The sequence below is a fragment of the Sprattus sprattus genome (assembly GCF_963457725.1).
Source record: "Sprattus sprattus genome assembly, chromosome: 13".
Classification (NCBI taxonomy): domain Eukaryota; kingdom Metazoa; phylum Chordata; class Actinopteri; order Clupeiformes; family Clupeidae; genus Sprattus; species Sprattus sprattus.
In genome coordinates, this window is record NC_137911.1 from 14,091,443 (window position 1) to 14,114,807 (window position 23,365).

General features: G+C 46.1%; 1 protein-coding gene across 1 annotated transcript in view; it reads left to right on the plus strand.

Moving 5' to 3' along the window:
- Positions 1 to 6,706: 6,706 nt before the first annotated feature.
- The window catches only part of LOC308374553 (pleckstrin homology domain-containing family G member 3-like), a gene marked incomplete at both ends in the record, with an annotated part of 36,935 nt that continues 20,276 nt past the window's right edge, over positions 6,707 to 23,365 (plus strand). The window contains 2 exons of the mRNA XM_080850349.1: positions 6,707 to 6,755; positions 21,881 to 22,386. Of these exons, the coding sequence (XP_080706475.1) occupies positions 6,707 to 6,755; positions 21,881 to 22,386 (555 nt within the window). The remainder of the gene's footprint in view (positions 6,756 to 21,880; positions 22,387 to 23,365) is intronic.

The following is a 23,365-nucleotide window of genomic DNA, read 5'->3' on the forward strand; positions in this document are numbered from 1 at the left end:
GTGATTGCGGTTTATCGTATCCTCTTGTGGTTGGCCAAACGGCGAGCTGTTGACCTGTGTCATAAATGCAGAGGCAGCAACAGCAGTGGAGGTGGGGTGGGGTGGGCTGGGGTGGGGAGGGAGGGGCGGTGCTCCCCCAGCATTGTGTGAGCTCTGTGAGATTTTCTTGAGTGGGGGGCAGGGTGGTGGTTGGGAAAGGGTAAGAATGGGGTCAGGCTAGATAAACAAAACCATACCACTGAAATAATAAAGACTGTGTTTCGGTCCAGAAATCTCTGACGCCACAGTCAGTTTGTCAGTTGAGTCTTTTTTTTTGGAGGGTGTCGCTATAAACCCTACCCCTCCCCTCATCACGTAAACATTATGACGGCGTTTTTCAAGAAGCTTTCTCATCGCCTTGCAAGGAAGTCTCAAGATGCCTCTGGTGTGCCCTCTTCGTCCCTGGAGGCTGCTAGGATGGCTTATAAGAACAGGAGGCTGGAGGTTATTTGTGGTGATTTAAATGTCGTCTACACGACAACTTAGTGTTTAGAAAACAATGTTTTTCCTCAAAAAGATTCACATCCACTTTAAACAAATTTAAGAGCTTATCTGTTTCCAAAGGACCACTAAAACGAGTGAAAACGCTGTTGGAAGTTAAGTCGTTCTAAAACCACAGTTCTTGCAAAACTTTATAGCCTGAAATAAACAAGATTATTGACACTATGAGACAAGACAAATCTTGTAAATTGTTTTTTATTTCAACATCAGCCAAACGTGATTTGGGCAAGCAGAATTTCCCCATGGAACTTACCATACTTAAAGTCATTGGCATGTATGGTCACTCCATCTCTTACAAATACAGAAAAGTTTTTGGCCGCCGATTTCCTATAGATAACATCCTCCTTGTAGAAATAGAATAAATTGGCTGACCATTAAAAAAAAATGTTCTATACATTACCACTCAGGACGTGGTGGAGGCTTTGGAGGGCGGGGCTCAGCTTCACAGAGAATGCAAGGTGATTGGATATTGTTGGTTCCGTGTTGTCATCATTTTCAAAATGCTCTGTTTTCGCCTGTCCACAGAGCAACATAAGGGGAACTTTTTTTAGAAGTCTCCACTCTGGAACCCCTTTTCAAAAATATGCGTTTTCAGGCCTGGAAGACACTGTTGTCATGTGGATGCAAGGCCAAAGGACGCAACCAAACGAATCGTTTTTCGCAAAGTCCGTTTTCACCATTGTCTTTTGGATGCTCTTTTAGATGAGGCTTTATGACAGGGGGGCGACAATTCCCTGAATTATGTCTTTGGAAGTTTGTGTTTAAACATTGTGACAAAATGCATTCAGAAAGCAGGCACTAAAAGCTGGCAGAAGTTATACTTTTCTGGAACATGTCAGTGAGCCGGTTTGACATTCTGATAGCCCTCATGAAAGATGTCTGAGGGACCGTCCCATCTTTTGTTTAAAGCAACTACTGCATCACTTTCTGGCTGTGGCAATGTGGAAACTTCTAAAGAGAGGGCTCACTGTGCCTGTTTGTACACTGGTGGGTGTCATTAAGAAATGCTTACAGTGTGCATTAGATTTTCTCAACTGAAAGTTTGAGTATATTTTTTGTCATCTGTACTCTTACATGTAACTTGAACTGTCTTGTATTCCCTTTAACCTAGACAGTTCATCACTTCTTGAGCGCATCACCTAAACGCAAGGAGGTTTTTTTTTGTATTTTAGGTGACCTTTTGGATTCAGACAAAATTATTGAACAACTGACTCGTTGGCCACTTTCAAATGACACTTTGGTGTGAAATTAACTTTAATTTACCAGCATTCCACGTGAGGTCACTTCCTTCCCCTGTCTCTGTGACCTCCCTGCCCCTATGAAGAGAATGTGAGAGGGCCATACTCACCTTAAGGGGTAACTTTGGCTCAGCTTGCAGTTTATTTGTCCCTTTGGGCAGGTTAACTGAAGGTTTAGTCTTTCTCAACCATGAGAATCCCAGGACTATACCCAGGAAGTGTTTCTTAGAAGTTCCTCAACTAGGATCAGGAGAAATTGTAAAAGATCATTTATGGCTCCTCTTTGCAGAGATGATTTATGGAATGCACTTTTTCTTTCTGCAAGCGACGATAACTCAATTAAGCAATGACCATCTTGCATAACAGTGTTCCAGGATATGCAGGTTTCGCGATTGCTTTTTATGAAGTCATTGCACACATACTCTTGCACACAAAAACAGATATGCAGAAGTACTCCAACACAAACATCTTCTAATGCACAAATTCAAAACACATTGCATTTACACACGCACACACACACACACACACACACACACACATACACACAAACACACACACAGGCAAGTCCTGTGCAGGTATACCACTTTGAGAGCATTATTCTGGTACTATATCCTGGACCCTGTGCCTTCCTCCAGCGTGGAGGATGAGATCCTGTTCATGCTCAGATGTTGCACCTCTGTGATGGGAGAGAAACATCTGGGGATTAGAGGGATGCTTAGATATCTGATGGATCAATGCCAGATTAAGGCCAGATTAGGGCCAGATCTGTTCCACAATCATCTGCTTGTAGAGATGTTATGAGCTGCAAGTAGAGGCTAAAAGAGAGAGAAAGAGATAGCGAAGAGTAGATTTAAAGAGAGGACACCATGACAGAGAGACGGTGGGGGATGAGAGTGAGAGTGAGAAAGATAGATGAAGAGGGAAAAGAGGTAGGATGAGGCAGCACCCAATAGAGAGGGAGACTGGGACAGAGAGAAAGATGGAGAGAGGGCTGGCTGATGGGGAAACATGAGTAGGACAGTGAGAAAGATGGAGAGAGGGCTTGAGTGAGTGTGTGAGAAAAGGGGGCATGACAGTGAATGAAAGAAAGAGAGGGAGGGAGAGAGGGAGAGATGGAAGTGAGGGGAGGGGTTCCTCCATTTCCACTCTTTAAGCCGATGTCCATATGATTCCTCCCCCTCTCCCCACCTCCCTCCCTCCCTCCGCATCTGTCTCCAATTAGGAAACGAGCTCCAGCCCTCCGGTTGGGAGGTTCGCCTCGGTTAACACACTTATCAGCTGTGGGAACAAATGCTCTCCATTTGTGTGTACCAGAGGTCTGGCTTTGACCCAGGTGAGCAATTACACCACAGCTTTGGATGGTAGGGTGTTTATCTTGCGTTAGATTATGGAAACAATAACAGCTGCTAAACAGAGCTAACGTTTTTGGAAGTTTTATAATTGAATTTTAACCTGGCCTTAAGCGCAACACTTTTGCGAGATTTCTTCCTTTGGTAGTATTTGTTTCATACACAGACTTTTTTTACACTTGTTAGCTGCCCCGCCATTGTTTAGAGCTTCCTTTTTCTTGTTCATTGTCTCGGTGGTCCTTGAACACCATGAGAGCTTTGCTAAGCCTGAGTTATGTTGAGCTTGCACTCTTTGCTTTGTCTATGGCCACGCTTTTGTGCGATGGCTGTGTTGAATTTCTGACATTTTCCATGATCGTTTGGCTTAGAGGGCCTTGCCCGTGTCCCGGATGATGACTGATTGGGTCTCCTGTTTTAAAGGAAAACTCTACTAGGGGCCTTTTTGAAGTGGCTATTGTTGTCTGTGTAAAGTTTACAAACATTCCTGAGTACAACAGGCCCTCAAAGACTGATATGTGTGCCTTTGTGGTCTGGCAAAGCAAAGTAATCCTTAATCGCCAATTTATTGGCAATGAGGATTGAGATGAATGAATTGGGCTTGTAAGCCAACAGAACTCAAGCTCAATGAACAGTTCCCCCCTTTTGGACTTCTTCCAAATGTTGTCATTCTCTCACTCACTATCTCCCTCGAGAACTCTCTTCTGCTCCTTCACTGCTGAGGGGGGGGATTGAAATTTTGGACCAGCGATCTTCTTTTACAGGTTTTCCTTTAGAGCTGGCAGAGACCAAGGTGGTAATAACTCCACCAAGGTCATGGGTTTAATACCCAGGGATAAGGGTGGGGGAAAAATAGATTCTTCGATTTCTCTCGATTCTCTCTAGAACGATTCTGTCTCGATTCAGAAAAGTTCATTTTACATATTCATTTTGTGTTGAAATGCAAGCTGCATCGATTATTGCACTGTTCATAAAAAGTCATAATTGTGACATGGAAAAGTTTTTTCTCTTATAAAAAAATAGAGCAGGTAATTCATCTGTTGATTTTCTTTAATTATCAAACTCAAAGTAGCAAGTGTTTTAAGACTCTGAGTAGCAAACTCAAATGTTTTAAAAATCGAGATGCAAAAAAAATCATCATTTCATCGGTTTAGAATTGATAATCGATAATCGGTTTAGAATTGATAGTCGTTTTAGAATCGAATTGTTGACCTCTGAATCAGAATCGAATCGTGAGGTGCCAAGAGATTCCCAGCCCTACCCAGGGACACCCAAAATGTATCTGTACTGTACTGTAAATCACTAAATCCGCTTTGAGTTATACCAACAACGTCAGTAGCTGTCGTATATTGTCTATGACCCCTCGTGTGTACCACTTCACCATGACAGAATTTGCTAAATGAATCAAATTAGAAGCCTCCTCCTCAGCTCTGTAACCCTGACTGGCAAGCAAAGGAGCTTTCCCTTGGTCGCTAATTTCCTAACCTCCCATGTCATAAAAGCTTTGGCGGCCCTTCAGCAGTGGCTGTCCGTCGTTTCAGACCAACGGCGAGCCCACTCTCTGGAACATTGTCCATCCTAATCCCTGAAGAATTCCAGCTCCGCTCTGATCTCGCTCGTGTAGAGGTATGCAGCCGGTTCAAAGGGCCCGATGACTGAGGATGGCTCACCAGGAATCACAGCTCAGGCCCTCAGAGGTGAAGTCTTGTGGATTAATTTAATTCGATTTCATCTGGGAATGGAGATTTTCCCTTCCAACTCCCCTACCCCCCCTACGCACACACACACACAGTTACACCCACACCCACACACCCACACACTCAACTCAGGCCTGTGCAATTGCTTCAATGATGTGGGAGACTGAGTCGTTTGGTGCTTTGACACGCCTCATAGACATGAGAGAAGTAGCTGAGGGATTAAAAGAGGAAGATTGTTTTGTAACTTCAGCTGCAGCCATAAGTTCTTCCCCTTTAGGTTGATGTTATGAGGGGTGATGCTTCTGCCTGGACTGTTGGCTCTGGCCCTCTGAGCCTCTGGCCTCTATGGAAACCATGCCACTCAAATGGAGCCTGCTGGATTTTATAGTTTACTGTATAGAGATTTTGTGTCATAATGATCCTTCATTTTGACCAAGGCCCTGAAAAACTTGACATTCTCCAGGCGGCCATCTGGACTTGTTCATTTCAGAGTAGCCATGATTTAGTTGGTCTCTTGGTCCACTTAATGGGTTTCCAATGCACTGGTATTAACTGCAGATGAAGAAGAGGAGAAAGAAGAAAATACATTTTCAGCGTGAACCCCCCCCAACCCCGTTAACACATCTATCAGGTGTCCAGGTGCCCGCAAAGCATACCTTTTACTAGATGCTGTTAAATTTTTATTGCGGTTTGAATTGAACGTGGGAAAAAGTGTTCAGAAAACACTGTGTACAGAAGAATGAAACGCTAATAAAAATAAATACCAGTAAGTGAACCTAAGATAATACTGTAACTAAAATTCTCTTTAAGTGGATAAACTTTCCCACAGCTTTGCGAAAATGCAGGTGGAATACACGTACACAAAAAAACAACAGTGAACAGAAACCACAGTTGAAATACAATGAAAGTGGAGTTCACGATTTAGAAAGAAGAAACTAACAATGAACATGAGACGGACGGAAAATGGAGATTCTTCCACGACACCCATGCCCAGCCGCAGGACCCGTGGGGTGTCGGAGACCCGGGCCCGTGCTTTACGTTGGCGAGCGCCTGGCACGGCAGAGCACAGAACACTGAATGACTCTGTGCGGTGGAATGACAGGAATTTTCCCCGTCTGAACGGGAGATAAGACACGCAAAGCAGCGCTGTGCTGTGCCTCCACATGGAACACACAGCAGTGCGCACAAACCCTGAGGAATTCAGACAAGGCTGTACGTCTGTAATCCACAATCACACAAACGCTATAAAAACATGACTGTATGGACATATATCATGAAAGCAGCTCTGAGACTGACAGGGCTCCGTAAATAAGAGCCTACTGAATGATTGCTGGAAGCCCCCTTTTTTACAGCAGTTTTTTCTACAGACATAATGGCTGGAAAGGCCCTTTCGTGTCAGCAGTTTTAAGACACGGGAGGAAGGTGTGTTATGAGGGCAGGTATCCATTTCCAAGAATTTCTCTTGAAATGCTCCCTGGCGATGGAGGTTTTGCTCAATACTGATGAGAATGAGCAGAAATAAGTCTGTAATTCATTTATTTTCTTGTAGTTTTAGTCTTGACTCAAACTATTTAGTAATCAAACATGAAAATGTACTTCACCAGTCCTTTGGGTGACTGGATAAAAGCCTCTGCTAAATAAATGAACGTACATGTAGTAAACTCCTCGTTCCCAAGCTTGTCCGTTCTTACTTCTCCGTCAATTTTGGCAGCTGTTTGTGTGTGTGTGTGTGTGTGTGCCTTATCTTGAGCATAGTTGTGTATTCTCCTTGGTTTCATTTTCTTTGCCTGTGTATTCACCATGGGTGTGTATTCCCTTTGATATAAGTATGACGCACTGACCCTCATACCTCTCTTTCTCAAGCAGGTTCGGTGAGGGGAGTGTCATGCCAGAGGGGACCCACTGTACTCTCCACACAAGCCAAATGGGAGAAGGTAAGGCCTACTTCAGACACAGCAACCATGCAGTGACTGTAGAGCTCAAGTATGGAGTCATTACGCTAGAAAGAGGGGATGTGCTTATTTTCTTTCTCTCCTTGTCCATTTTTATTTTCTATTCCTCCCCTTCTGAGCTGGGGTCTGCTGGATGCTAATATAGTTAAAGAAGATCCTGCTGAATAGAATATAACATGTACGAGGCGTATGCACTCATTTTCTGTCATCTTTATATTGAAAACTTCTCATTAATTTCTTTTCACCTTTCCCATTGGGTGACTTCTCAAATGTGCACGTGTAGTCACATTTACACTTAGAGATTCATATTTGTATATACTTAATAATCTTTATGATTTTAGCGAGGCCTTTCGTCCGGGTGACTTAAAATTATTGTTTTTAGCGATTAGCCCAGACCACTGAGCTGTTGAGGCAAAAAAGAGTGCTAGTATTTTATGTTACCACAGCAACAGTGTCCGGATCTGTTCCAGACCGCTCTGCTATCTAGGCTTTATTTGTTTTTTCCCGTTTTCAAGTAGACTAAAGGCAGATCACCTCTAAACACAGGATGTGATTGTCAAAAGCCATTATGCAGTTAATATCACTAAGCCAACACTGTAAACTTCCAGTAATGTACGCTGCACCAAGAATATCCTTGTGTGCCTGTGCTTGAGCTCATGTTGGCTGGACCCCTACTCTGTGCAAGGCCAAAACAAATGCAGGAATGTCTGTGAATCATGCCCAATTAATATAATTAGGCTCTGGCAGGTATGGCGAATACACTGCCACTTGCACTCCTGGTACGATTCAGTGTTTCCATGCAAACAATCCCAGATGTATTGCCAGTGTGAGGCTGTATGCTGCAGACTCTTGTGTTTGGACTCCGTTAGGAACTTGGGATTTACAGTAAGTTCTGTGTCGGGGCAGCGTAGAGGGGGAAGGCATCCTCGGGGGCCAGCAACGTCGCTACCGCCCCTCTGTCCCTCTGCCCCTCCTTTCCAGCTGGCAGGGGCAGTTGGCGCTGAGCTGACACCCTGACTGAAGAATGCCCTGTGTGTCAAAGGCTCCCTTTTCTCCCTTCTCCTCCCAGGCCGTGCCTCCCACAGCCAAAAAAGGGGCCCGGTGCTGGGACGGGGTGTGTGTGTGTGTGTGTGTGTGTGTGTGTGTGTGTGTGTGTGTGTGTGTGTGTGTGTGTGTGTGTGTGTGCGGGTGTGCGTGTGTGCACGCATGCACCACCCTCTCTGTCCGTCTGTCTTTTGCTCGCTCTCCTGCCTTGTTCTGTTCCTCTCTCCTGAAACGTTCCTCACTCTGCTCGCAGGGATGCTGTACTGCTCCTAATCTTCGCTCCATGCCTGGGCAAAGCCCCCAGAGTTGAGATTTTTATCTGCCTGTCGCCCGGGTCAGTCTTCCTATTTATAGCACTAGTGCATGTGTGTTTGTGGGTCTTTTTTCCTCCTTGTTTTTTTGAGTGGGTGGATTATTTGACCTGGTATGCAACGGGGCCAGACGGCTGTGAGCCTTGTTTTTGGGAAAGACTGCCGTGCAAACCCTGCTTGTGATCCGCGTGGGGACTGATAATAATGGAGCAGGCGAGGACGGGACAGCTGTGAAAGCGCAGTAATCTGCAGGGCCCAAGAGTGGAGTGTTAGAGTGGAGAGGAGAAGGCAGAGCCTGAAGGAAGGGGAAAGAATGCTACTGCTTCAAAAGGGGGGCCCCTGACTCTCTGCCCCGTGTCAAGGTAAACAAACAAACACAGAGAACAACATCAGCGGTGCGTATATAGAGCTGTGTTAAAGTGACACCTGCACTTGACGTCCCTGGGGGGCGGGGGGCCCACAGGTGTGTAAAGATTTGGACAGTTGGACTAGAGAGCTGGGAACATTTTGGGTACAACAAAGATAGGAGCTGATTCCAGATTAGTGGCGGCCCGGATCCAGCCACCATCTGGCACAGATGTGGCCCAGACTCGGACGTTGTCTGCTGCTTAAGTCTTTGTGGTGGCTGGAGGGTTTTAAACACTGAAGGTCAGTTAACAATTGACTTGGTGTGGAATGTCAGAAGTTGGGTTTTGTTGTTATGTTTCCAGACAGGCCCTGGGAAACATTATTTGTCTACTGGGATTTAAGTACAAAGTTAATACGTTTTCAAGCGCAATCCTCTTAAGAGCTACTTCTTAATTCAGCACTTGGAGCGTGTGATGTGTTTATGGCCTTGGATTATGTCCTGTCAGTATGACATTAGTCAGAAACATGCTCAGACCCTGTGTGTGTGTGTGTGTGTGTGTGTGTGTGTGTGTGGGAGAGAGAAAGTCTGTACTGATTACAACAAAGACGCCACTCTGTTCACACACACTCCCAGCAAACACTCCCGCTTATGATCAATTTTCCAGACTGAGGTGAACCCTAAAGAAAACAGTCCCCCCTGACCTCAGTGGAATTCAGCTGGGCTTGCAGTGGGGGAGGTTCAGGGATCCACTGAAAGATCCCAGGAGATTTTCCAGGCCACTGGATCACTGACCTTGGCTCCGGGAGTGTCCACTCCCTAGGTCAGCCGATGACCAGACCACAAAATACACAAACACACACACACACACACATTCACATGTCAGTTCTTCAGCGTGTTTGTCACTTCTAATCTGCTAGGAGGATGGCCCTTTGCTGCACCAGTTGCAGGATGTTTGCTGTTGGCATTGCTGCAGTAGCCACACCAGAGCATCTGCTGAGGAAAAATTCAGACTATTTGGATGCAACACATGGGAGTGTTTTTATCCCCCCCATCGCCCCACACTTCTATCTTGGGGTCGATTTAGTAACAAGAGGCGGGCTTGGGGCGGGTCGGGTAGTGGGCTGTTTTTGCCCCTGTGGAATTTCAACAGCCCAAGATTTACTGTCCTTTTATCGCATTGTCCCCCATACCGTCTTCTTTCTCTCTCTCATTACTCTCACTGTGAATGATTTTACTGCCCCCGACAATGGCTTTCTCTTCCAGTGAATTAGACCGATTCTCCACAGTCCTTCAGCTGCGAAGGAGCCCTTTTTGCCTGTGGCACTGCCAAAATTCTATTGATAACCACCCCCTGTTAAAAAAAGAAATGCCATACTGCACATTGTAAACATCCATTTAATGAGGTCCTGTAGGTTGCCATAGAGACTTCTGGTGGCCCCCTCGATGCTATGCAGTGACCTTACCATGTGGGAATGCATTGCCTCATTCAGGCAGGAGAAACAGTTGAGGCAAAGTCTCCCCTAGTACTCCCCCCTGAAAAATACAGTCTTTGCTGTCCTGTGCACCCAAAGAATTCTTGCCTCCTGACCACCCACCCCCCCCCACCTTACCCTCCCCCACTTTCTCCTCTTCACTCCACTTTCACCCGACTAGCCATGGCTTGATTCCACAAGGACGTGATAACAGGGTCGTGGGCTTTGCCGCGGATTTACAGGCCAGTGGTAAAGTTTACAATGGGCTTACACCTTTGACTTCCAGCTGCACAGATGGCTTGTGTTGTTGGACACAGGAAGTGCGGATTTGTGCGGACCAGACCCAAAGCAGAAGGGGGCTTTTGATTTCTGGAGGGCATCAGTAATAGCACTCAGGCTAATTGGCTCTGGTGGGTTTTCCTTTATTCTCCTGCATAGTTTGACATAATGGTGACCCCCGTGGAAAAACATTGAGAGTTTAGCTTAGGGTCTGTCTCATTTGATCTCCCTCTCTCTCCCTCGCTCCATCTCTCTTTTTAATGAAGGGGAGAAGGCTGGAGGAGAGGGAGAGAAAGATAAAGACCTCGATCCCAGTGTTGGTGCACATACCCATAGTGTGAAGACTTCCTCGTGTCCCCTTTGATCATACAGCCAGAAATTCTCATTCTGAGCTTTCTGAACACTTGAGGTATTTTCACACAGGAACTGTCCAGAATGCGAGAGGATATCAGCACTGACTGCTATAGGCTCAAGAGGTCTTTTGGATCTCATAGATGAGAGAAAATGCTCTGACTGTAATGTTTTGTATTCCTGGAAAATCCTCCCTAATCTCTTTGTTGTTGTTTTTTTTTTTCTTCTCCATCTCACCACTCCAGACAGTTTAAGACGGTTGCTGAATATAAAAAGCATGCTCTGTTCTCAAAAGCCCACTAATAACCTCAAATGAGTGGGTAAACCTGCAAGAATCTACCGGCGTCTTTAGGTGGCTGCTGGAAATTGATGGGGTTCCGGGCGATTATTAAGGAGAAGGTGACACAGGTAGCTCTTACACCTGCGTTAGCACGCTCTAAAAATAACTTGAGGGCGTAATTTGTTTCGTTTGTAAGAGCGAGCAGGGGGATCTACTGAGAACAGCTACTCTGTATTTGAGCATCTGAGTGGTGTAATTAAGCTGTCGTGGCCTGCAGCTCCACAGAGCATATGGCGACCAAATGGGGAGTCTTCAGAAGTGGCTGTTAAAAGTATCGACACACAAGGCTGTTTCGAGTCTCAAGCACCTGTTTTGCTTTTTTTTCCCCCTTCTTTTTTGCGTATCTGTGATGAATGCACAGGAACTGACCTGAACTTAAACCAACAATGTCCCGACCTTGACAGCCGCGATGGAATGCTGACTAGAATTCCCCTGCTGGTCAGCGCTGCCAATCCAACGTGTTTACCAGCCACCAAGTTAATTATTAACAATTTCTCCTGTCCCCTTTGATGGGGCAGGGGGGGCTGCTGCTGTGGTGCTATGTGAAGCGGGGTGGCGGGGGGGGGGTAAACAGCAGGAACCCCAAGACCAGTCAAGAAGCGAAAGGACCTTAACAAGCTTTTCCTTTTGCCAGCATCTGTCAGAAATCGACTCAAGCTGCGACAGCAAAGCCGCGCTGCTAATGAGAGGCCAGTTCCCGGTGACTTTAGCTCTGTGGCTTATAATGGAATTTGCCACCGGTGGCCTCCTCTGACTCTGTGCTACTCATAGAGCTCAGCCGCTAAGTCCTTCACGGCCACAACCACGTCTTCAAAAAGCCGCCACCTCCTCCTCCCCACCCTCCGTCCTTCCACCTCACCCTCTTCGTTCCTACAAGCCCAGTGGGGCCTGTCTTTCTCGGCTGCGGAGAGGGAGGAGACTTTCCCAAGGGGGATAAAGCCAAAACCACAGGTCTTCACTTACCCCTGCGCTGGCCTCTTGGGAACCCTGGTGTGGTTTTTGTGGAGCGTGTGGGATGCATGTAGGGCCGCTGATGGCCTTGTTTGGATGTAAAGTGGAGGTGCCATTGTGCCTTTGTGCTGTGGGGAGAGGGCTGACACCGCAGGGGTTTCGAGGGGGGGTGTTTGACTCTCAATGGTTAAATTTAACTGATTAATGAAAGCTGGAGGCACCATTGGGAGACTCTGGCTGCAACTGAATGACTGCTCACAAAAAGCACTAATCAACAAATTAGAGGGATGGATTCCCTTGGACGTGCTCGTGGTCTTTGTGTGGGAAGAGAGGGCTGTGCCGTTCGGAGCAAAGGGTTTCTCTTTCAGTAGGCTACGGAGAGTATGGAAAGGGAAAGAGAGAGAAAAATGTGAGTGAGTGAGAGAGAGAGAGAAAGAAAGGGAAAGAAGTGTTTCACAAAGGCTCAATCGTTCTGTTCTTCTCTTTTCTTTCGCAAGAAGTATAAGTTAGCTAAAGGGGAATGGCTCCTATCATTAAGGTTTTCAGCAAAGTCAAGTGCAATTCCTCTTTCTGACAGGGGGAGGTGCCATTCAGGACCAACACATCATTATAGATTAATTGTGAGGGTATGATAAATGTAACTTCGAATGCTTTCCTTCTTAGAAAAAAAAACCCAACAACTTGAAAAAAGGAATTTGCCAAGACATTTGTTTTCAAGAATGTTACACTCACATCCAACAGAAGATTGCCTAAGACCATGTACAAAAAAGGCCTTTCATTTACATGGATTGGCAATTTGTGTAGTTTAGATACTGCTGTATCTGACATGGCTCACAGAGGCCTTCTGCAATGTCTGTGTTCTGTCTTCATTTTGAAAGAGAGTTTGAACAGGAGGGAAGGAAGCCCCATGATGCAGGTCATCTTTTCAGAGTGAGCGCAGATGGTGTGATGTCATGGTGAACTACAGTAAACACTCCAGTGGCCATACGCTGCAGAGAAACATCCCTGTTTTTCATTTCTGTCAGTCTTCCTGGTGCATTTGCATGAAGCCAATCAGCTGTACCCTCAGCCAGTCCCTTGATTTGGTTATGAGCCACCAGTGAAAGTACCTGCTGTCAACCTGCTGCCAAAAATTCTGGTGATAAGACATGTTCGGACCCTCCTCGGGCCGACGTTACATCACAGCCAAGGCACGGAAATGTGAGGTGTTATGCAACCCGTACTTCTGTGCTAATGAGAGTTACTTGGAATTGTTGTCGAAACACACACAGCGCTTTTTTGTTCAAGAATCTAAAACTTCATGCCAGAGTGAGAGGCATCTCTGTCTCTATCAGTGTCATGTGATCTCCCACTGTTTTTGTATCAAGTCATAAAGAAGAACAGAGGTGTGTGTGTGGTGTGTGTGTGTGTGTGTGTGTGTGTGTGTGTGTGTGTGTGTGTGTGTGTGTGTGTGCATCCTGGAAGGAGGAGAGTAAAGCCTTAGAAGGATGTTTTAGTTATGAGTGGGAGTGGCACATGAGGCATCCCAGCTCTCTCCAAATGAACAAGGAGGATGACTCTTATCTCCAAATATCTATAGAGCAGAGAGGGAGAGAAAGGAAGAGCGAGATAGAGAGAGAGAAAGTGTGTGAGAGAGAGAAAGAGATAGAGAGAGAGGTAAAGAGGCTGGTTTTGATGGAGAGGGGAATCAGTCTTCTGCTGATGTTCAGAAACGGATCTATTACACCCTTGCGCTCTGACTGATTGGAATGTCCCACCTCCCTCTGTAGTGCACACACCTGGGCAGTGCTGATAGAGGTTTTCATTGCCATGTCAAGGGGAAAGGTATGTGAAGAGGTTTTTTAAATGATGCATTTCTGTCAGCTTTGAAGTGTTGGATGAGGTTCTCTCTGACCAGTTTCACGGCTGGTTTTGGTTCCATGTTGATAACTTTCATATGGTATTTCTTTGAAATCCGCCTGTGTCTTGCTGTATGTTGAGATAATTTGTCTGTCCATTAGTGTGATTTGGCTTATCTTGACCTAACCTTAGAATTTAAATGTGATATTACAGCTATTTAAAAGCAATATTTTGAATAATGTTTGACAATAATGCAAATGGGAACACCGGCGTAATACATATTTATCTAAAATGATAAGGTAATATAATGCAACTCAGTGTAAACAAAAATGTTTTGAATACCCTTTTCATATTATGCTGCTTCTTCGTCACTGTTTATCCGAGGCGATATGTTAGAGCACAACCCTGGCCATGGGTAGTGTTGATGCTCGCTCAGAGTGTTTATTGAGTACTCTGTAATGGCCGATTTGACTCACAGGGAAATTTTGATGTTGGAAAGAAACAGCTCTGTGTTGCCGAGGCCCTGAATTTGCATGAGGAACACACAACACGCCCGGGTCTCTGTGCATAGATGGGTGGTGATCAGCCTAGTAATCCTGGATAAGCGTGTAGTCCTTCTGGCTAACTGGACTGATCTCGGCTCTTGAAAGATGTTGGCCATAGAGGCCATAAAACTAGAGGCCATATGCCTTTTTTAAACATTTCTTTTTCTCTCTAGTGTAACAACATAACTCTTGTTATAACCCTAAAACTTGTTTTGTCCCCAAAAGCAGCCTCTCTAAGGGCATGTTTGGGATGAGTTAGGATGCTCCTTGCTTTTAAAAAAAGGGCTGCATTCCTTCATCAAATCTGTACAAGGGTGGGACCGCAAAGACAATTGAGGTGAGAGCTGAATGCCAGCACCATGGTGTAGCCTCTAACTAAAAGTCTAGGTCTGCACAGGCCTTCTATGTCTGACTGCCACTGCTAGACACAAACACACACACACACACACACACACACACACACACTCACACTCACACAGTGCAGATTGGGATCGGATGCCTTTGCATAGATTCCCTTGGCGGAAGCGCTGAGGCCAGGCTCTGTATAGAGGCCTTTGTTTGCTTCTCCTCTCCTGGAGAACGGATGAAATATGTTTTCGCAGTCTCCCTAGGGGGCAAAACATGGACCAGCAGCGGCCGTGACATTATATTCTCCATGGCACAGCCTGTGGTTGCCGCCACAGGCATAGTATTAGGGGGGGAAACATATCGGAATAATGGGGGGGGGGGGGGGGGGGGGGGGAATGCGTACCTCTGATTGAAAGCTCTTTTTACCCCATCAGCAAGCCCCCTTTGTTATGATTTATGGCCATTATGCCTGAAGTCTGGATGTTTTGTACGGAATTCCTAAATATGTTGACTTCCTTTCCGTGGTGATAAATCATCCTACCCCCCCCCCCAAAAAAGATTGCCAATCTCTCAATCTGTTCCACGCTCCTCAACAACTCCATCATCAGGCTCATCATTCCTGCCTTCACTCCTGGCAGCGAACACACAAGTCTGATTCATTCTCGTCAAACCTAAAGGTAGACCAGCCTACCCCCCCACCACACACACACACACACACACACACACCACAACTGCACTGCATGCCCAGGTGTGAGGTGTGTGTGTGTGCGCGCATGTGATAATGATATGAGAAGGAAATGTTCCGTGCTGTAGACCTACAACCCCGTTGGCTCTTTCCCCATCCCCCCATTCTTGTAAAGTTTCACCCACCAGGTAGGAATGGGAAGAATGGCAAGTTGAAAAGTTTAAGTGAATAACCCCCCACACACACACACACACACACACACACACACACAGCAGCCTGATGTTAATAATTATTTGTTACGGTATTTGTTAACCAATTATGACCTAATGGGCCCTCTGAAAAGCATTTTAAACCACATTGATTGCAAACAGACTCCTAAAACCTGAGGGTTTCTGAAAACTGAGCCTCTGCAGGAGATAAATGAAACCCATTTGAAAGCTCAAACATGTAGCTTTAACTGGACAGTATTGCCTTTGGCCTAATTGGGGGCCAAACAGCGGACCCATTGCTTTTCTTACTCACCATCTCAATCATCTTCTTAAATAAGACATTATCTATATTCCATCTTAATCCTTTTTCCGACTCCTCAAACATGTCTCTCATGCACTGAGCCTTGGCTGACGGGTCAGCAGTAACATTATAATCTGGGTCTATAATGGAATCAAATTCATTCTTACTCCCGTCATCAAAGTAACTGCTGTACTCTGCCTCAGTGAAGTTCCCTTCGCTCGGGTCATCCGCCATTTTCAGCCATTGATGGCATTGACTGACGTAGTGCCGTCACTATGGATGAGAATGTGCTCTGACTGCCATGCCAATGAGCCTGGCTCCGGTGCAGGTTTGGTACCCAATAGTCCTGGTTTCAAGGCCAGGTGGGGTGAAAGCTCTCTCCCTAGCGCTACTCGTTGTCTAAAACGTGGCTCTAAGGGAGAAGCATGCAAATGTTGCATCTGGTCTTAATGAATATATCCACCAAGAAGTGACCTGAACCCTCTTAAGTCCTTCAGTGTATGTTTAACAAATTGTTATTCTATGGCATTTTCTTGTCACAACGTGGTTTAAGCTGCTTTCGCAGTTTAGTGCAGTGCAAGGATGTGTTTGTTCGTACAGTTTGTAGAGTTGTAATAAAAAGCAATCCAAATACACCACCAACTCTTGTCTTGAGTTACTCACTGCTCAGACCAGCTGCATTAAAAAGACTGAGTTTGTTCGATGTAGACGCTGAGGTAGGCAAAAGAGCAGAAAAAAACACCTACACACTGAATATATGAGGCCAAGCTGGAGTCCGTGAGTGAAGATACTGCTGGTGTGGCATGTACAGGGCCTGGTGTTATGAATAGACCCTTTTCTGAAGCCTTTACTTCAGGAGTGATGTGCTGTGACTGTGTCCGTGCATGTCCCACTTCAGATGTGGCAACCAAAATATCTCGTAATAATAGTATGATGATGCTAGCCTGCTTGCTTGCGTGCGTGCAATAGATTGTGTAATATTTGTATCTGGATATTATACATACTGAATGAACATTTTGCGTTTGTGTGTGTGTGTGAGTGCTCTAAATTGTGTAACATTTACTGCTTGTATACTATTCATACGGAATGACCTGTGTGTGTGTGTGTGTGTGTGTGTGTGTGTGTGTGTGTGTGTGTGTGTGTTGCATGTCTGCGTGTGTTTATGGATGAGTCCAATATGTCAAAACAGTGTGCAGTCAGCGCTTAGTCACTTCTACATCCCACCCCTCCCATTAGATGAGTCTTCTCTCTCTCTCTCTCTCTCTCCCCCTGTCATTACCTGTTCTGCACGTGGGCTGAGTGACCACTTGTCAGTCATCAGTCTAGACTCCGATGACTATCCCATCAGCCCCCTGAGCAGCAGCAGCTGTTCTCTGCTTTGAAACTGCTCGCGTCTGTAGAGTTGTCATCCCACCTTCTGAAGATATCCCTCGTGTGAGAATGTCGAGCTGTCTCTCTTCAGGTGTCCGGGGCTCTTTGTTGTGCGTTTGTTCGCGGAGTTTCCGATGAAAAGAATGTAGCCACCTGTCGGGCAACGTCACGGTTAAAATAGCTCCGCTAATGTTTGGTTTCGACCAAACCACAAGGCTGTCTCAGCTGTTAAATGTTTTTTTTTTTTTTTTTTGTGTGTGTGAGGGGACACCCATCAATTTTACACTTGTTGATGTTTCTCGAACAAAGAAGTCAGTGACCTCTTGACTGGATGTTCTAAAGTGTGACGCGTCCTTCTTTGTTTTGGTGCTCAGGAGGACACTGGTGCCATCGGGATCAGCATGTGTCAATGCTGAAATGTTTAGTAATATCTTCTTTAGGCTGGGAGCACACGGGCAGGGTTTCACGGCGGGTTTAGTCATTGTTTCCGTGCCCTTTGACCTTGGCTGCTGCTGAGTGGAGTTTTTGTTGGCTCCTGTCTGGGATCCTGCTAGAATCTCTGTTCCTGGTTTAGTTGAAAAGTCATACTCACACAGGCCCACACACACACACACACACACACACACACACACACAGTCACTCCTACTCACTCACTCACTCTCACTCACACACACATACACACTAACTCACTCACTCACTCACTCACTCACACACACACTCTCTCTTTCTCACTCACTTACATATTCTCTCACACACATTCACTCTCTCTCTCTCTCTCTCTCTCTCTCTCTCTCTCTCTCTCTCTCTCTTTCTCCCTCTCTCTCTCTCAGACTCTCTTTCTCTCTCTCACACACACACACACACACACACACACACACACACACACACACGCACACACACACACATGTTCACATACATATTCACTTTCATACACACACACACACACACACACACACACATACCTCCCCTTATCTTGCAACCCACATGTTCTCCAAGTAGTTTTCATTCCATAGGCTTACTACTCTGGGAGCTGGAGATGAGATCATGGCACTATGCAACGTTCATGTATGTCCAAGGACCTCTTTGAATCTTATCTCACACAAGTGGGGAATCAAAGCAACACTTATCAAGGGCTTCCTGGTAGGTCTCTCCTGCAGAACAATGGTGCATGTTATGCTAGTACTTTCAATTTACAGCTGAAGTTACAGCTGTGGGGGTTCCAGGTGTGAAGTTTGTCTTTTGTTCCCACTTGCAATTTTTTTCCGATGACGAGTAATACGATGATGATGAAAATGATGATGAGGCCCTCTAATTGCTTATCTATGACGTGTCACACCGTTCCAGACTTGCGGCAGTGACTCATGTGTTCTTCTCAATGAGGTTAGTATAATAACCTTTTTATTATCCGACTGATTACCTCAAACCCAGGTGTCAAAGCCACACAGGCTCACAAATCTTCTTTTGGCAGGTGTCACACCACGTTTGGCAGCTAACTGAAAGTCATCGGAATCTAAATTTATAATCTCAGAGCTTGGTTGTCAAGTCTGCTGAGTGCAGGGTATAATGTGATGCTTTGGAAAGCACACCTGCCCCATGAATGCCAGGATAGCCCTCTTCTCTCCTAAAGCTGGTCTGTTAACACAGTGGTTCGATGGCTGACTAAGGTGATAATACTATGACAGTTGCTTTGGCCACTTTTCACACAGGGGTGTGAAATTGAAGTGAGCCACTTCCTGTAGTGTGGTCCATCTATTGGCCACGGCGAGGAGTGTGTGTAGAGAGAGGAGAGCGTGCGTCAGCACCTCAGTGGTATTCTAAGACAGATGGCTTTTCACCCCTTACTGGTATTCGACACATGGCGTAGGTGACCGTACAGAGCGCAAAGCTACATTTAACTAGGATTACTGTGGGATAAACAAGACTTCTCTCTTTAAGTGTTCAGTAAGGTTGTTAAAAACATCGTTATTTGAGCCATGATAATGATGTTATTCTTAAAATATGGTGCTTCCAAATGTTGTTGTACATTCTTTGTTTCTTGATTCCTTACATTAGGTGTTGCATTTCTGCATTTCTTAACATTTTTCAGTCAGAAAATGGAAACAGATTCAATGTAAGGCTTGAAAGGCAAATGTGCCTTTTTGACCAAAAACACCCCAAATTGTATCTTCAAACTATTTTTGCTGAGAGAGTTTGGAGTTGTGTTTTGGTCAGCAAACCTGTATTGGCATGAGGTAAAAACAGTGTTGAGACAGAAACTAACCTGCTGGTCAATGGTTCAACCCTGAAACCAGTGGGGTTAATGAGTTATCAATGAGAGAGCTGCCCAGGGGGCAAAAAACACCAGGAAAGGGCAAGAATTTGGGGATAGTGTGCACGTGTGTAGTACTTTCCCGTAACAGACTCATCATTTTCCTCACAGCATGTAATAACAGGCAGAGCTGTGCCGTGCTCTTTGACTGACAGACAGGCAGACAAACACGCAGGCAGGCAGGCAGAGAGACGTGTTTTGTAGCGAAAGGGAGAAGAGTGAGTGTGTCTTCTGGTCAGGGCCAGCGCACGCTGACTGTGCCCATGAATGTTCCCAAGGATGATCTCAGGCCTTACTCATGGAAAACAGGCAGAGCAGTGTGCCACGGGGCGGGTACCGTGGTCCTGTAGAGGCTTGCTTTCACGTCATCCGCCTCCGCTGCTCCTCCGTGTCTGCATCTGGGTCCTGAAATGATGGGGCTCGGCCCGCCTCACGGCATCGCTCTGACGTCACCCACTCGTGAAACTGGCGATCTCGCCACCGTGCAGCTGAATGTAACACTTAGCAGAGAGTAAACTGAGCGCGAGGGCAGAAATCTCGACCAACGCCTTTGTTTGTCTGCAGAAGTAAGAGCGGGGTCGGTGACAGCCCCTGTAGGGTTAGACTGTGGGGCTGGTATTTAAAATAGAGCATAACTCTCATTTAGCTCTCAGATAGCTTAAACGTCAAAAACATTTTTGATTGTAATCACTAGTAACTCTAAAACACATTGAACTGACAGACTGTGTTTAAACGCTTATTGTTTGCATTCATGCAACATGGCAATTTACCTGTAACATAACATAGTAGCTCCTACTTTTTTTGACACAAATGTAGACAGGCTGACGATATTTATTGTCTGCCAAACCCGTCAGATTCCAAGAAAATTCCCAGTCTGGGATGGTAGTGTTTTGTGCCCTAGTACAGTATGTAGAGCATCTATGCATGAAATGCTTAAAATAACATACACATTTTTGGCAGTCTTGACATTTGTGTAGAATTGTCTGTCATTGTTGTGTGTGACCTGTCATTGCCTGCCCAGGCAGTCAGGCCTGGTGGGAGTCTTGTCAGTGTTGAGGGTTGATCTTAATCTAATCCCGTGCCTAATCCTGTGCTCCAATCTCCTCTCCTCTCCTCTCCTCTCCTCTCCTCTCCCCTTCCCTTCCCTTTTTTCACTTCATTCTTCACGGGGCACAAGCGATGGGAAGATCACTCCAGTGGCACACTGTATAGACAATCCCAGCCAGTGAGGCCATTCTTTAAAAAAAACTAAAGAAAACATTTTTTTCCACGAGCGGGTGGTCGTCATCTTTTTGACATTGTCCTGCTTTCCATCTAAGTTCCAGTAGTTCAAGCTAGTTTAAATGCTGGAGCCCCCTCCCCCCCAAGCTCTTTCCGTGTCCCAGATACTTTTTTCAACCCCCCACCCCCCCCCCCCCCCCCCCCCCCCAGCACGATGTTCTTGTCCCACTATTCCCAGTCTTGACTTCCATGAGCCCAGGAGCTGAGAGGAAGTGGTTGGTCTTTCCAAAGAATGTGGATCTCGGTAATTAGGGCACGTCAGTAATCATTTTCGAAGAATGCCCCGCCACCCACCACACCCCACCCCACCCCCGTTACTGTTAATGCTTCAGCGTTGAAGGCACAATGGGATTGGAGCCACAAAAGTTAATATTCTCAACCGCACAATACTTTCCTTCCCACAAGGTATGAGGGGCCAGCGACCAACTACATGTCGTCTGCAGAGTGCACTTCCTGTAAATCTAAAGTTGGCAGGCTGCAGCGGGCAATATTGTTCTGTGTATTTTGAATGCGAGGAAGACGCATGTAGAAAGGGAGCCACATCCTGGCCCCAGTGGGTGGAGTGTTTGACTTTCTCAGCACCTCATTGAGCGGCGGGTTAATAAGTAGAGGACCTTTTGATCTCGTGTGTGGAAACTAGGTTAAGAGCGGAGGAATGTTAGTATGAGGAAGAATAGCTGGGAAAAGAGATGCTGCTTGTTGTTTGTGTCTGTAGAGTCATGGGAGGGGATTTTAAAGCACGTCTTGGAGATGTCAATCATCTCAGTGGAACTCCCCAGCTTATCCCTCACTTTCACTTTCTTACACAGTCGGCACTCTTTGGGGACACACAGACACAAACTGACACTCGCTCCTTTGCACATACATTTCAGAATTTTGTTTTGGATTTGTAGACTAAACATTAAATAAGTCCCACATTTTAACAGTTACATATATTGTCCATGCACACTTCAATTGGCAGCAGTGGTTCAACGACAGTAAAACCATTTTTTTACCATCTTTCCTACGAATGTGGCAACTTCAAGTTTTGTCTGACACATATATACAGTCTTCCTCGTGTTCTTTATCGGACACATTCATACTCTAATTTACTCTCTCTCTCTCGCTCTCTTGCCTCTCTCAGAGTCTCCTCGCCTGTCCACGGGCTCGTCCGTAGGGAGCCATGATCCCCTGTCTTCCGTCACCGCGGGCGACTGCTGCGGCCTTCCCTGCTCCGAGCACTCCGAGGACGAGCGTCCCGTGAGCCTGGTGTCCACCCTCTCGTCCAGCTCCTCCAGGGACGAGGTCCTGAGCAGCAGCGGCGGCGGCACAACCCCCCTCCCCCTCTCCACACCCTCGCACCCCCCCTCAGAAGGAGAGGAGGACATCGACCTGCACCTGAGCCCCCCAGAGGCCCCCGGAGAGCCCTCGTCATCAGGAGACGCCTGCGACAGCAGAGAAGGGGACGTCCACTTGCCCCCTGCAGAGAGGACGCCCAGGAAACTCTCCTTACCCAACTCACCCACACGCTCACCCTTCGCCACCGTCGCCATGGCACCCAACCCTCAGCTCACCTACCTGGACCGTGTTGTCATGGAGATTATCGAGACGGAGCAGATGTATGTGCGGGACCTTTGCAACATAGTAGAGGTGAGAAACCCACATGATCCGAACTCATAATCACTTGTAATGTACATTTACCTTAAGTCTTCCAGATGCTTTCACTCAGAATGACATCAGTATTTGTACTCCCTAGGAGACCCCTCCTATAGCACCTGGCTCTACCAGTTAATACAAACAGTAATAAATGATTAAGATTATTAGTACTGCAATAAAGATAAAGCATGCTATCCTTGAATGACATTAGGCCTCTTAGACTATAAAATAATCTCTTTATGCCCGCCGCCTCAACACTTGCTATATCATTTAGCAGCTGTGGTGAATTTAATGGCTCTCCATTGGAGTGTAAAGGCCAAAAACAAATAGCTGGGTCTGGTGGGTGCCAGAGCCGGGCTGTTTTGGCCCCGCCGCCGCGGCTGCTCTCGCCTCCTGAATGAAACGGTCGTTGTGGCCCCGCGGTTGGAACAGGATAATAGCATTTTTTCAGCAGCATCAGCCGTCTCAAGTATCTGGGTGCATTTTCATCATCTGAATGAAACGCATTTACAGAATCCATTTATTTCCCGAAAAATGAAAAAAAAAAAACGAGTTGCAACCAGGCGGAAACAGGTTGAGAGTTTTTTTTATTACTGACATCACCAGACAATTTGGGCCCAATAGCCTCTCGATTCTTAGAAAAACACAGTCCTCACCACAGGCCATAGAAGGGAACGTTAGCAACCAAACCAATCACGGTGTGTCCTGGCCTGTCCTCTCTGCTCGGATGAAAGACAAACGGCAGTGTGAAATAGGAGTCCACGTGACGCTAACGCTCAGGAGTTTGGGGCCATTTCCTGTTGTAGTCGGCCTCATGGTTTTACAATCTTCCCTGAAGCCCCATGGGCAGCGTAAATCAGCCCTCTCTCTTGACAGAAGGGCGTTTTATTTTTTATTTTTTTTTAAACCAACAGCGTGTTGAAAAGATGAAAAGTGGGAAAGGAAAACATGAAAGTTTCTTAACCACAACCTG